Source organism: Moschus berezovskii, chromosome 16 (genome assembly GCF_049115385.1).
Source record: "Moschus berezovskii isolate FMDL1 chromosome 16, NW_MosBer_1.0, whole genome shotgun sequence".
NCBI lineage: Eukaryota > Metazoa > Chordata > Mammalia > Artiodactyla > Moschidae > Moschus > Moschus berezovskii.
In genome coordinates, this window is record NC_142475.1 from 19,513,613 (window position 1) to 19,527,308 (window position 13,696).

General features: G+C 45.2%; 1 protein-coding gene across 1 annotated transcript; it reads right to left on the minus strand.

Moving 5' to 3' along the window:
- Positions 1-1,409: 1,409 nt before the first annotated feature.
- On the minus strand, positions 1,410-5,218 carry LOC129559989 (GSK-3-binding protein FRAT2-like). Its single transcript, XM_088844573.1, has 2 exons — positions 5,014-5,218; positions 1,410-2,739 (listed from the first exon to the last, which is right to left on the minus strand). Exons 1-2 carry the CDS (start codon positions 5,216-5,218, stop codon positions 2,306-2,308), a joined length of 639 nt encoding a protein of 212 aa, XP_088700699.1. The 3' UTR covers positions 1,410-2,305.
- Between the last annotated feature and the right edge of the window lie 8,478 nt (positions 5,219-13,696).

Consider the following 13,696-nt stretch of genomic DNA (forward strand, 5'->3'; position numbering starts at 1 on the left):
TTTTTAGATTTGTGAATTTTAGTTGAAATGTATTTTACGATGTTACTCAACCTGCAGAAATATTGAAATATTTCAGAGAACTTATTCACTGTACATTTAATTTATTTTATTTATAAAAGTTATGAACTGTAGAAAGTTTTACTTGTTGCGTCAAATGCTTGTTGCTTCAAATGCTTGTTGCATTTGAAGTGCTAGTTACAAGAAAATCAAATACCTTCAATGTATAAATGCTATTAAGTTTTTAAAGGACTCTGGAGTATAAGTAAGTTTGTTTAAAGAAATTTAGTCTGTTCAACTTGAAAAAAAATAAATAAATAAAATTGAAAGTTCCTCTACCCCTAAAAAAAAAAAAAAGCAAGTGAGAGACAACAGGGTGACTCTCCCCGAGGAGAGGAACCGACTCAGCACCATGCGAGTTCTAGGAGAAGGTTGAATGTTCAATGGGCGTGTGTTAGTCGCTCAGTCATGTCCGATTCTTTGTGGCCCCATGGACTGTAGCCCACTAGGCTCCTCTGTCCATGGAGTTCTCCAGGAAAGAATACTGGAGTGGGTTGCCATTTCCTCCTCCAGGGGATCTTCCCGAGTCAGGGATCAAACTTGGGTCTCCTGCATTGCAGGCAGATTCTTTACTGTCTGAGCCACCAGGGAAGTCCAATATCCCTAATAAAGTTAGCAAGTAAGGGTTCTTGTTGGGATGTCAATTACATGCTGATCCCATAGAGCTGTCAAGGCATTATGTTCAGGGTAGGGATACAAGCGGTCAAATCAGACCTACTCTTAGTTGAAAGGGTCCAGCAATTGGACTAGTTTGCATCAGAATCCCTGGGGCAGGCTTTTAAATGTTGTACACACACACAGATAACTCCAAGTGATTCTAGAATAGATCCTGGTACAGAAGGAAAGCAAGAGTGTGGTTTGCAAATCTCCCTGAGTTATTCTGCTGTATGACCTCATCCACAGCCCAGCCATTTCCCTGGCTTAACCTGCAAAAGCCACAGGAAACTCTCCTTTCCTTCTCACCCACAAACACTGCTTCAGGCAACGTACCATTTACCACACTAAGCACAACCGCACTGGCTTAAGGAAAGACGGGGGATGGCAGGCTCACTTTAGAGCGTGGTTCAGGTGCAACCTGAAATAAGACTTAAACGATGCTTTCCATTTTGGTCTCCACCTCCCTGACCGAGGTGGTCACAAATGGGCGCAGAAGAGAGTAAGCCTTTTCCCCAGGATTTTTTTTTTTTAAGAGGTGAGGACCGTCAGACTCAGGTTCATGGCTCCACTGAGGGCCAAAACAGAGCAGACAAACAGCCAGGGTCTTGTCCATGCAGACATCAGAAAGGGTGGAATAAGAAAGGCCAGGCAGGAGGACAGAAAAAACTCAAGGGATTGTTTATGACCGTCTCTGAGAAAGCTCAGGGCATGGCCAAGAGTGGCCTCACCGGAGGAGTTCTGGATAAAAAGAAAGCACAGAAAAAACAATTCTCCTTACATCTGTATGTCCACTCCAAGAGGTAGCAAAGCATAAACAGGACTCTTCTTGGAACAAGAGAAAAGAAAGACACAGCAGTGAGTTAGCTTTCCCAGGAACCCCACAGCCTTCCACCTACAGCACACCATGACCTTGAATCACAGGTGGCAAGGTCAAGGCATTTAAAAGCCCACATCCAAGTCGACCCACCTTCAAAATTCTCCACCTCCCTGACCCAAACAACTGAAGTTCCCATCTCCCACCTCGATTAGTCACCGGATGAGGTGGGAGAGTAAGGGGGCTAGCATCCCAACCCACCCACCACCAAGCTTTTACATTCTTCTTCTCTCTGGAATTTCCTTGCACAGCGATTGTGGCACCATTTTCACTAAGCTCCTCCACCGGAAAATAAAGAAAATGTATTCGAGTCATCAGTTTTCAAGTATTGTTATAAAGCCCTCACGATTCTCGCCCCTTGAAGCCGAATCTTTAAACAATCCTAGCACACGACATCCCCAAGGGTTAAGTCAGGTACAAGTTGATGCAAATAGCTGCCATAGTTCTCCCAGTTTTGTCCCAGGTCCCTGGGGCCGGGGTTAATTCTCAGGCGACACGCACGCGCCCAGGCCCGCGTATTTCTCCACGGTCAAGTTTTCTCCGACAGCCTCGCCGGGACCAGTAACTTCTCGGCTTGAGGTCTCTCCCCACGCGCCTCCTTGCAGTCTAGGCGGTCGCTCCAAGAACGGCAACGGGGGCTTCAGCTCAAGGTTTGGGTAAGTAGGACGCCGTAGGGTCCGCGCAGCGGCTTCTTTTCCTTCTTCCAGGGGCCCTGGGTCAGTGCAAAGCGCCGGAGGGTTGAAGGGAGACAGGGTCCGGTCGGCTGCGGCTGGCCCCCGGTCCGGGGGCACCAGTGGGGCCTGTGGCTGCCACCGCGGCGACTGCTCGCTGGAGCCTCCGCACGGCCTCCTTGATAAGGTTCCCCGAGAGCACCAACTGCTGCAGAAGCCGGTGCGCGTCGTCGTCGCTGGCGCGCGCCCCAGCTGGGGGCCATCGTGGCTGTTGCACGCGGTGAGAGGTGACAGCGCCCCGCAGCCATCCTCGCCGGCACGGCCCGGATAACGCGCTGGCTCCAGCGGCGAGCTCAGCTACAAAGTAGGGCGCAGCCCGGCCCCGCACGCGGCCGCGGTCTCCAAGGGCGCAGCGCAAGGCCCCCGGGGGCGTCGGGCCCCCAGCTTCGACCGACGCGGCCGGTAGAAGCCCCCAGGATTCTTAGTGACTGTGTCATTGCACGTCGTTGGCTCATTCCTGAACTGATCCGCTGTAACCATGAGCATGTGATCTGCTAACTAGCCAATCAGCCCACCTCTCCCACTGGGCTTTGAAGTCAGTGCCATCCTAACTACACAGCTGGGAAGAGGAGAGGTAATTTCCTGCGAGAAACCGAGGATGATTTTGTCGGAAGGAGAGATGGATGCTAGGCATCAAGTCACCGATGACCACTGCATTCCACTCAACCCTCCTCCACTCCAAGTGTGCAGTGAACCAAAGCAAGCATCTCAGGGATCGCACAAAGCAATGTCAGACTGACCTCATCTGGTTGTTCTGTATGATGTGCCATTCTTCTGATGTAAGGCTGACAGAAGACAAACGTAAAGGAGACGTGCCCCTTGACCTCAAGCAGCTTACATTGTAGTCAACAAATATGTTTTTACTTTATAAACAAAAAGTGAAAAAAACAAAAAACAAAAAACTGGTCCATCTAACTAGATATTTCCTTTCCTGGGGTTTAATTCTTAATGTCACAGCAAGGTTCTGAAAGGGAAAAAATATTTTAAGGGGCTATTTTCTTCAACCAGGCATTTAACGTCATTCATTTCAAATTGTCCCTCTGAGATTGGCCCTTGTTAAAATTATGTGATCTACCTCCACAGAGCCACCTGATGCCCTCACTTTCATTTGAGGACATCTAGTGATGGGATCGGAGAACGCAATGGCACCCCACTCCAGAACTCTTGCCTGGAAAATCCCGTGGGCAGAGGAGCCTGGTAGGCTGCAGTCCATGGGGTCACTAAGAGTCGGACACGATTGAGCGACTTCACTTTCACTTTTCACTTTCATGCATTGGAGAAGGAAATGGCAACCCACTCCAGTGGTCTTGCCCGGAGAATCCCAGGGATGGGGGAGCCTGGTGGGCTGCCGTCTATGGGGTCACACAGAGTCGGACATGACTGAAGCGACTTAGCAGCAGCAGCAGCAGTGATGGGATTCCATGGACAGAGGAGACTGGTGAGCTCCCGTCCATGGGGCACACAGGTGGACACCACTGAAGTGACTGGCCACGAGCACAGTGACAAGAGCAAAGAGCAATGAACTAGAGGCAGAAGACCTGGCTTCTACCCACCTCTTAGCCATCACTAGTGAAGGGATGCTGAGCGAGTGGCTTTGTTCCCTGACTAGGAAACAGTTTTTAAAACTTTATAACAATATGGAAATCAAAGGATTGTTGTTCCTCTTAAGTAATGAAGCTATTCCAGTTTTCTCTTAAAAGAGCTGCAAGAAGAAAGGGCCTTCTACTTTCAGGAATATAAAGAGACTCGTCAGTACATAACTGTTGAGCACCCCCTAGGTGCAGGCCCAGTGCTGGGCTCTAAGATTAGAAAGATACCAAAGGTCCAGCTGCTGTGCTGGATGACCGCCCAGGTTGATCAGGGAGACAGATGGGTAACAAACAATTACAATGCAATGTGTTTCATGCGGGATTGAAATCTACACAGGATACTATTTGAATTGAAAGGTGGGACGTGAGTCTTGATGGTTGAGAATGAGTTTTATTATGTGAGCAAGGTACAGGAAAAGGGATGGGGTCAGGTAAGCTTTTCTTGTTTCCTTTTCTTTTAAAAAAAATATTTATTCATTTGGCTGCACCGGGTCTCAGTTGTGGCATGCAAACTCTTAGTTGCAGCATCTAGTTTCCTGAGCAGGGACAAAACCCATACCCCCTGCATTGGGAGCAGAGTCTTACCCACTGGACTGCCAGGGAAGTCCCCGTGTAAGCCTTTCAAACAGAAGGAAAAGCAAGTAAGTGCAGGGGCTCATTAATGAAGGTGCAATGGGTGTGCTCATACTGTTTGCCTCTCCGGAGCCACTCTCTACCCCGTCTGTCTTGCTCTGTGCCCTGAGACTGGCCTCTGCAGAGTGCATCTTCAGAGCTGCCTTGCCTGCTGGCTTCTAACTGAGTTCAGCCAAACAGGATACACCAGGGGCAGGATGGAGGGAAGTGGGAGACCGTTCCCATCTTTAGCCCCCAGCTCCCTCCCTGCCCAGCAGCAGCGAGGCCACAGCGCTAGCCCCAAGATGACCCAGCTCATCTAGGTCCTGGGAACAGCTCCCTCACATTGGCCCCTCCAGGGCTAGAAGTGTAATGACCTTCCACTCTTGTTTCCCCTCGCCCTGTCTGCACCTTTGTAAATAGTCTAGTAAACTCTTCAATTACTGCTCTTGCGTGTCTCATCTATTTCCTGCCAGCGCCCTGACTCATAAACGTGTGGATTTGGTGGAAATTGTAGGGCTAGAACACAGCCCTACATCTGCACGTGTGAGTGTGACGAGGACCCAGAGTTGGCAGGAGCTGGGTCTTTGAGGATCTTGGATTCCCTGTGCAGAGGGAGTGAAGATTTTATCTTGACGGTAATGGGAAGCCGTTTTCTGAATCATTAAATTACTTTTAGAAACGTCATTTGTCATCATTATGGGTAACACATGCACTACATACAATTCAAAAGCAACTACTTGCCTGCTATTAGGCCTTAAGCCGGTCAGAGTATCTTATCTTAGTAGAGTTGGAACATGGAACAGCAAGTGAGCACACAGCCAGAGCTGCCCATCATGAAACAGGTTCTGTCAAAGGTGAGCAATGCCTCCTAAGGGGGAAGGATCAGGCAAACCAGAGCCCGAGGCTACAAGGAAATGGCAGAAGCAGAAGGCCCTGAGTCCCTCTACTTCAGTTCGTGTTTACGGCTACATGAAGGCAGAGGGGAGCCTCGTTACCAGATGAAAGGGGAGGCAAATAGGCTGGTCTTGGTTCTTGGATGGGTTGGCTGGAGCTATGGACTGAATTGTTCCCTCCCCCAAATTTATATATGGTGATGGTGTTTAGAGATGGGGCCTTGGAGGAGTAACTAGATCTGTTGAGTTATTTATTGTTTAATTTATTTGGCTGCCTTGGGTCCTAGTTGCGATGTGAAGACTCAAGTCGGGGCGTATGGGCTTGGTTGAGCCATAGCATGTGGGTAGGATCTTAGTTCCTCTACCAGGGATTGAACTTGTATCCCCTGCACTGCAAGGCAGATTCTTAACTACTGGACCACCAGGGAATTCCCAAGAACTAGATTTAAATGATCTCATGAAGGGCTTCCCAGGTAGCACTAGTGGTGAAGAACCCTCCTGCCAAGGCAGGAGATGCAAGAGACGAAGTTCCAACCCCTGGGTCGGGTAGATCCCCTGGAGGAGGACACGGCAACCCACTCCAGTAATTCTTGCCTAGAGAATCCCATAGAGAGAGGAGCCTAGTGAGCTAAGTCCACGGGGTCACAAAGAGGCGGACATAACTAAAGCGACAGCATGCGTACATGCACGAAGTTAGGGCCCCCGTGATGGGACTGGTGCCGTTAAAAGAAGAGACAACAGAGGTCTTACTTCCTTTCTCTCCACCCTGTGACAAAGCAAGAAAGCAGCTGTCTGCAAGCCAGAGAGCCTTCACCTGAGCCGGACCGTGCTGGCACCCTGGTCTCCAACTTTCAGCCTCCAAAACTGTGAAAACTAAGTTTCTGTTGTTAGAGCGGCCCAGTTTGTGGTAATTCATTATGGCAAAACCGAGGGGACTAACACAGCTTGCCATGTTGATGTGAGTCTGCTGCTGATTCATGACACCACTTAGTAATGGCTCTGAAAGATAGGGAAGCCCTCTCATGGCGCAGCCTTCCAAACAATGTACCCAGTTGCCCACTGTATGTGGATAGAGAAGAGATCTGGGGTAAGAACATGTACAAATTCATCAGGAGTGGCCACAGCTTGACTGGCTGGTCAGGAAACTTGAAAGAGAGCAATTAGAATAGCAGGGTCAGAAGAGCTCAGAAAGAGACATATGGGCTTCTGGGAATGGGAAAGTGTATCAATGTAGCGTATGCTGATACCTGACAGAGACCGTCCACAGTGGAAAAGGAACTAAACAACCAGACAGAATGACGGGCCAAGGGTCATCAGCCAGCCTCCAGCATCACCCATCCCAGTGCTAACACAATGGACTCATGAATGACAGTCCTGCTGGCCCGGAGAGGTTATGCCCAGAAGCATGGACTTCCACTCATCAGAGCTGAATGTCCAACCAGCCAGCAGCACAGCTAAAGCCCTCGAATAGAAACTGTCTCTCACAGAGAACAACTATTCCCCCCCTTGGAGAGAGGCAGCAAGTTGTATTGATGGACTATTTCAGATATAAGTTTGTCTTTGCTTCCTGCAGAGCCGTGGCCCAGAATCACCAGCCAAGGACTTGCCGAGGATTTGATCCACCAGAGCATTAAAATGCCACATATTATTGCCTCAGAATGATGGACAGACCCTTCCAGAAAGAAGGTAGAGCAATGGGAACATGACCATGGGTGGCACCCATCAGTCTTACCATGCTGCACGCCCCAGAAGCCATCAGCCTGAGCAGCAGAAGGGTCTCTTAAAGACACAGCTGAGGCGCCAATTTAGAGATAATAAACCAAAAAGGGTTGGGTGCCATTCCCAACCAATGGCTGCTGTATGAAGCCATGTCTCAGTTGGTAGGATTCATGGATTCAGGAGACCAAAGGATGAAATGGGAAGCAGCTCCACTTATCCCCACTCCCCGGAACACAGACCAACCAGAATACCGTGAAAGCTGCTTTGAAGTGGGGCAAACTTACTGTAAGAAGCAAGTCAATAGGAACAGTGCAAGCATTGGCTGCCATGGGTTCAACAGTGCCCCACCCAGATCTCCTCTTAGGGGCCATTCCCCCAAGCACCTCTGCACTTATTCCCCCATCTGCTAATACCAGCCACCGGCAACTCCCAGTTGTGGCCCTCACTGAACACTGTCCCCAGCCACAGGCACAAGGCTTGCTATGCCTTGCTCAAGGCTATGCCGCTGCCCAGGGGGCAGCCCTTAGCCGTGACTGGTTGATGCAGGGTATGAAGGCCAGAGCCTTTGCCTCCATGTGAGACAGTTACGAAGGGCCTTCCCACCTCCAGGAAGCCGCAAAGAAAGAGCTGAAGCCTCAGCCGTAACCACGTTGCTCCCTTCTCACTCTAATCAATCCTGCCTTCCTCATGTGCTTACAAGTATGTGTCCCAAGATAACCCCTCCCCCCAAATCCTTTTGCACTCAACTCCTTGTCTCAGAATCTGTTTCCAGGGGAACCCAATATAAGATCTGAAACTTCCACTCAGTCTAACAAAGCAAACTCAATGGAAAAGAAAACAAGGAATTACTTTAATTTTAGGTTAGTACTAGGTACAATTAGACTTTCATTTCAAAGTTAGGCAACTTTGTTGCTTTTTAAAGGGAAATGTTATGCACAGTATCTATGTGAGATGGTCCTCTGTCCATAGGATTCTCCAGGCAAGAACACTGGAGTGGGTTGCCATTCCCTTCTCCAGGGGATCTTCCCGACCCAGGGGGTCGAAACTGGCTCTCACATAGTGACTAAAATTTTCACAGCCACCTGTACCTGCTCTTCCTTGACATGCTAGGCATCCATTAATGTTCAAGCCATCTAATCAATGGCGTTTCATTATGGCAGGCTACACTGAGAAACACAGGCATCCCAGAGACCAGCCTGAAGGGTTACCAGAAATAGCCCAGCATGGAAAGGAACGCTTGGTTCTAGCCAGCAAGAGAGAAAAGGATGTTGAGAATTTGTATTCCATACGGGTTTTATTATATTAAATTCAAAGCCTACTGTTTATCATCACTAGAAATTTATTTTGTGGCTGCCTCTTCCCTAGAGAGTTTTGCAGTGGCAAATGAGAGCGGGTGTGTATCAGTGAAGACAGGGGAGATTATACCAGGGCAGTAAACAGCTCTAAGCACCTCGGCGGCTTACAACAACAAGCCACCTTGTTTCTCCCTTATTCTACTTGTCAAGTGAGGGTCAGCTATTGTTTTGACCCAATTAATAGAACTTTGGGACTCAGTCTAATGGGGAGGTCTCACCGTGGAACTAAACTACACGTGCTGTCTCTCACAGTCTCTGCTCAAAAGAGGCCCAAGTTAGATAGGCCAAAGCAAATCTCACAGCCACTTCTGAGTTCAACAGGCCAGGGACGTATAATCTTCTCATTGACAAAGAGGGAAAGATATCACACAGAGGCGCACCAAAATTATAGATAAACAGTTATATAGTCTACCACAATAAGGTGGCTTCTTTTGCTCCTTAAAGACTGGTCCATATATTCAGAAATCCAATCAAAGTAGTCCTGTAACCATAATGATCTATATTCCTGAGATTTACAGATGAACAATACAGACATTTAATCTAAAGATACCACTGTTTTTTGGATGTGTGGTAGATAGCCTATGATTTTTCTCCTAAAAGAGCATTCTTTTATTGTCTTAACATATTTTTATTTCTAATCATCAGAAAATTTGAATCTCAAAATTTGAACTGTAAGGGGACAAGTTAGTTAGATATACATATCTTTCCTGTAACATCTCCCTAATTCTAAAAAACATAAAGGGAGGGAGAAGAAAAGAGAAAAGGAGGGAGGGAGGAAAAGAGGAAAAAGAAGGAAAGGTCTAGCTAGAAAGTCAGCTCCATGTCTAACACCAGAAGTCCTCCTTTGGCTTGTGAATTCTTCAAGAAACCACCATGGACAGTTCCCATGGTGGGCTTTGGAGGCAGAGAAAGCAGCCATTCTTCTAATTGTTGAGAGGTGCGTAGTCCTGGGGTAAACTTTCCCCAGGTTCACAGCTAGGTAATTTATCATCTTTCCAAGTAAGAGGACCATTTGAGTCATGGAAAGTCACCTGTAGTATCTAAGAATCCGAATATACTTGGGATAAAAGCAGGGTATCTCCAAGTCATAAGGATTTTGACAGAGTTACAAACAATGCTATATCTTTAGGTATCAGAGAAATGCCTGAAAAGTGATCCTGACAAGGCAGAGGATAATAAAAAGGTCTTTGTCTGTGATCCTATCTTGGCTATGTCCCTAGAATCAAGATGTGAGATTCAGTCCTGTTGAGTAGCTCAAAAACTAATACAAGATTGTGAAGTTACATGACTTGGTCTAGCAAAGTCTTTGGAGTCAAGCATACCTAAATCTGAATCCTTTGAGGGACACTTATTATCCATGTGACCTTGAATAACCTAATTTCTCTGAGTCTTGGACTCCTCATCTGTAACATGAGGATAATAACAATTCTTATTCACAGAGTTGTAGTGAAGATTAAAGGAGATCCTGGCACATGACAAACTCTTAATAAGGTATAGCTATCATTATCTATCATCATCAACTTCATCTTCATCATCATTGCGAAGAGCCAATCCATTGAAAGAGTCAGAGAAGTATGGAGATAGCTCAGTTATGAGACATTCCACACACTGGGGAGGCGATGTTTGTTTTCACAGATATGTTCATACTGTAATTACAAATGCTAGACTTCTGATTTCATTTGTTTTTTAAATGAGGCTTTTAATTAATGTTTGACAGAGCTGATTCAAGTTGAACAGACTAAATTTCTTTAAACAAACTTACTTATACTCCAGAGTCCTTTAAAAACTTAATAGCATTTATACATTGAAGGTATTTGATTTTCTTGTAACTAGCACTTCAAATGCAACAAGCATTTGAAGCAACAAGCATTTGACCCAACATGTAAAACTTTCTACAGTTCATAACTTTTATAAATAAAATAAATTAAATGTACAGTGAATAAGTTCTCTGAAATATTTCAATATTTCTGCAGGTTTAGTAACATTGTAAAATACATTTCAACTAAAATTCACAAATCTAAAAACCTGTTAGGCATTTTTAGGCGTTTTAAGTTGGAAATGAAGACCAATGTTACATCGTAATATGCCAATTACAAATAGTACTTCAAATAGCAAATACTACAGTTTGTCCCAAACTTTAAAAACTATTCATGAACTCAACACTGAACTATTGATGGCTAAATTTCAACCCATTTACGTTTAAGGTAATTATTGATAAGTACGATCCCGTAGCCATTTTCTTTATTGCTTTGGGTTCAAGTTTATACACTGTTTCTGTGTATCCTGTCTATAGAAGATCCTTTAGCATTTGTTGGAGAGCTGGTTTGGTGATGCTGAATTCCCTCAGCTTTTGCTTGTCTGTAAAGCTTTTGATTTCTCCTTCATATTTGAATGAGATCCTTGCTGGGTATAGTAATCTGGGCTGTAGGGCATTTTCTTTCATCACTTTAAGTATGTCTTGCCACTCCCTTCTGGCCTGAAGAGTTTCTGTTGAAAGATCAGCTGTTATCCTTATGGGAATCCCCTTATGTGTTATTTGCTGCTTTTCCCTTGCTGCTTTTAATATTTGTTCTTTGTGTTTGAGCTTTGTTAATTCGATTAATATGTGTCTTAGAGTATTTCGCCTTGGGTTTATCCTGTTGGGGACTCTCTGGGTTTCTTGGACTTGGGTGATTATTTCTTTCCCTATTTTAGGGAAGTTTTCAACTATTATCTCTTCAAGTATTCTCTCATGGTCTTTCTTTTTGTCTTCTTCTTCTGGGACTCCTATGATTCGAATGTTGGAGCGTTTAACATTGTCCCAGAGGTCTCTAATATTGTCCTCATTTCTTTTAATTCGTTTTTCTTTTTTCCTCTCTGTTTCATTTATTTCTACAATTCTATCTTCTAGTTCGCTTATCCTGTCTTCTGCCTCTGTTATTCTACTGTTTGTTCCCTCCAGAGTGTTTCTGATCTCATCTATTGCATTATTCATCGTATATTGACTCTTTTTTATTTCTTCTAAGTCCTTATTAAATCTTTCTTCCATCTTCTCAATCCTTTTCTCCAGGTTATTTATCTGTAACTCCATTTTGCTTTCAAGATTTTGAATCATTTTCACCATCAAAATTTGAAATTCTTTATCAGGTAAATTCCCTATATCTTCTTCTTTTGTTTGTGTTGGTGGGCAATTATCTTGTTCCTTTACTTGCTGGGTATTTCTCTGCCTCTTCATCTTGCTTATATTGCTTTGCTTGGGGTGGCCTTTCCCTCTTCTTGCAGTTTGTGGAGTTCTCTTTATTATGTAGTTTCTTCGCTGTGTGTGGGGTTGGACGGGTGACTTGTCCAGGTTCCCTGGTTAGGGAAGCATGTGTCGGTGTTCTGGTGGGTGGAGCTGGATTTCTTCTCTCTCCTTTAGAAGCCAATGGGCTGCTTTTCTGGGAGCCTGATGCCCTCTGCCAGTATTCAGAAGTTGTGTGGACTTTACTCCGCGTTCAAATGTTCTTTTGATGAATTTGTGGGGGAGAAAGTGGTCTCGCCATCTTATCCCTCCGCCATCTTGTTCCTTCCTCCCCAGAACACTAGATTCTTATATTCCACTTGGTCGAGGAGTATCTCTTCCCAGCTGCTCCAGCAAGGCGCAGCTGCTGTACCTTACCTTGGACGAGGGGTATCTCCTCAAGGCCGCCCCTCCTGCTTTGAATGTAGATCATCTCCTCTCGGCCCTCCAGTGCCCAAGCAGCCACCGCCTCCTGGACATGGTACAGCTCCTCTCGGCCACCGCCCTAACCCTGGGTGCGGGGTAGCTCATCTCAGCCACGACTCTGCACGTGGTCGGTTGCGCCGGAGCCGGGAGTCCCCCGCATCTGCGCCGCCGGAGCCGGGCGTCCCTCGCGTCTAGACTTCTGATTTCAAAAACATTGTGATACTACGTGTCCATGAACAGATAAAGATGACGTGGTATACACACACACCATGGAATACTGTTCAGCCACAAAAAAGAATGAAATAAAGCCATTTGCAGCAACATGGATGGACCTAGAGATTGTCATACTGAGTGAAGTAAGCCAGAGAAAGACAAGTGTTATGTGATATCACTTATGCATAGAATCTAAAAAAAATGATACAAGTGAACTTATTCACAAAACAGAAACAGATCAACAGATGCAGAAAACAAATGTATGCTTACCAAAGGGGAAAATGGAAGGGGAGGGATAAATTAGGAATTTGGGATTAGCCGATACACACCACAGATATAAAACAGAAAACAGCAAGCTCCTGCTGGATAGCACAGGAAATTATATTCAGCACCTTATAATAAACCACAATGGAAAAAGAATGTGAAAAGGAACATACCTGAATCACTATGCAGTACACCAGAAACTAACACAATATTAGAAATTGACTAAATTCAACTTTCAAAATTCATGATAAATCTTTCCAGGAACCATTAATTAGCCATTAATTAACTGGCTAATGACTGAATGCTCTGTTTACAAGGGTTTAGGAAAATCTATGTATTACAGTTCTAATCGTTTCTCCCATTAAATTTAGCACCAATTGCTGCACCACAAAAATGAGTGTCTTCATAATCAAACTATTTCCATTCTCATTAGGAAGTGTCTGAAATGTGTGATTTCACGAACTGAAATGATTTCTTTGTCCTTGTTCAGAAAGAGAAAGCATCTAGTCACTAATGATAATGCAATGGAAAAAATTACCACAGAAATCAGTCATTTAGTATTTCCTCCTTGGATACACTTGCAAAGCTTTTAACTTTGCAGGGTTCCCTCAAGGGAAAAGACAGATTGAAATTCATCCAAAAAAATAAAAATGTTACCTTCTAAATTTAATTGCTATTACGTTATTTTATTTGCATATATCAGCAGTACTGGGTGAAGCATAACTTGTGGGATGATGTTTTTCAGAAAGTCACAGCGAAGAAAAATTAATGCAGAGCTCCAGAGTTCATTCACCCAAGCACACAGAAAATATACAATAATAACTGACTAACGGGACTTCCCTGGCGGTCCACTGGTTAAGAATCCACCTCGCAATGAAGGGGATGGGGGTTCGATTCCCGGTTGGGGAACTAAGATCCCACATGCCACACAGCTTGGCCCAAACAAGAAAAATGGTGACCTATATTAAAAATAAATAAATAAACTGGCTTTAAAAAAATAAGTGACTAAGATTCATAGAAGTATGAGTATGTCCCTTCTTGAGA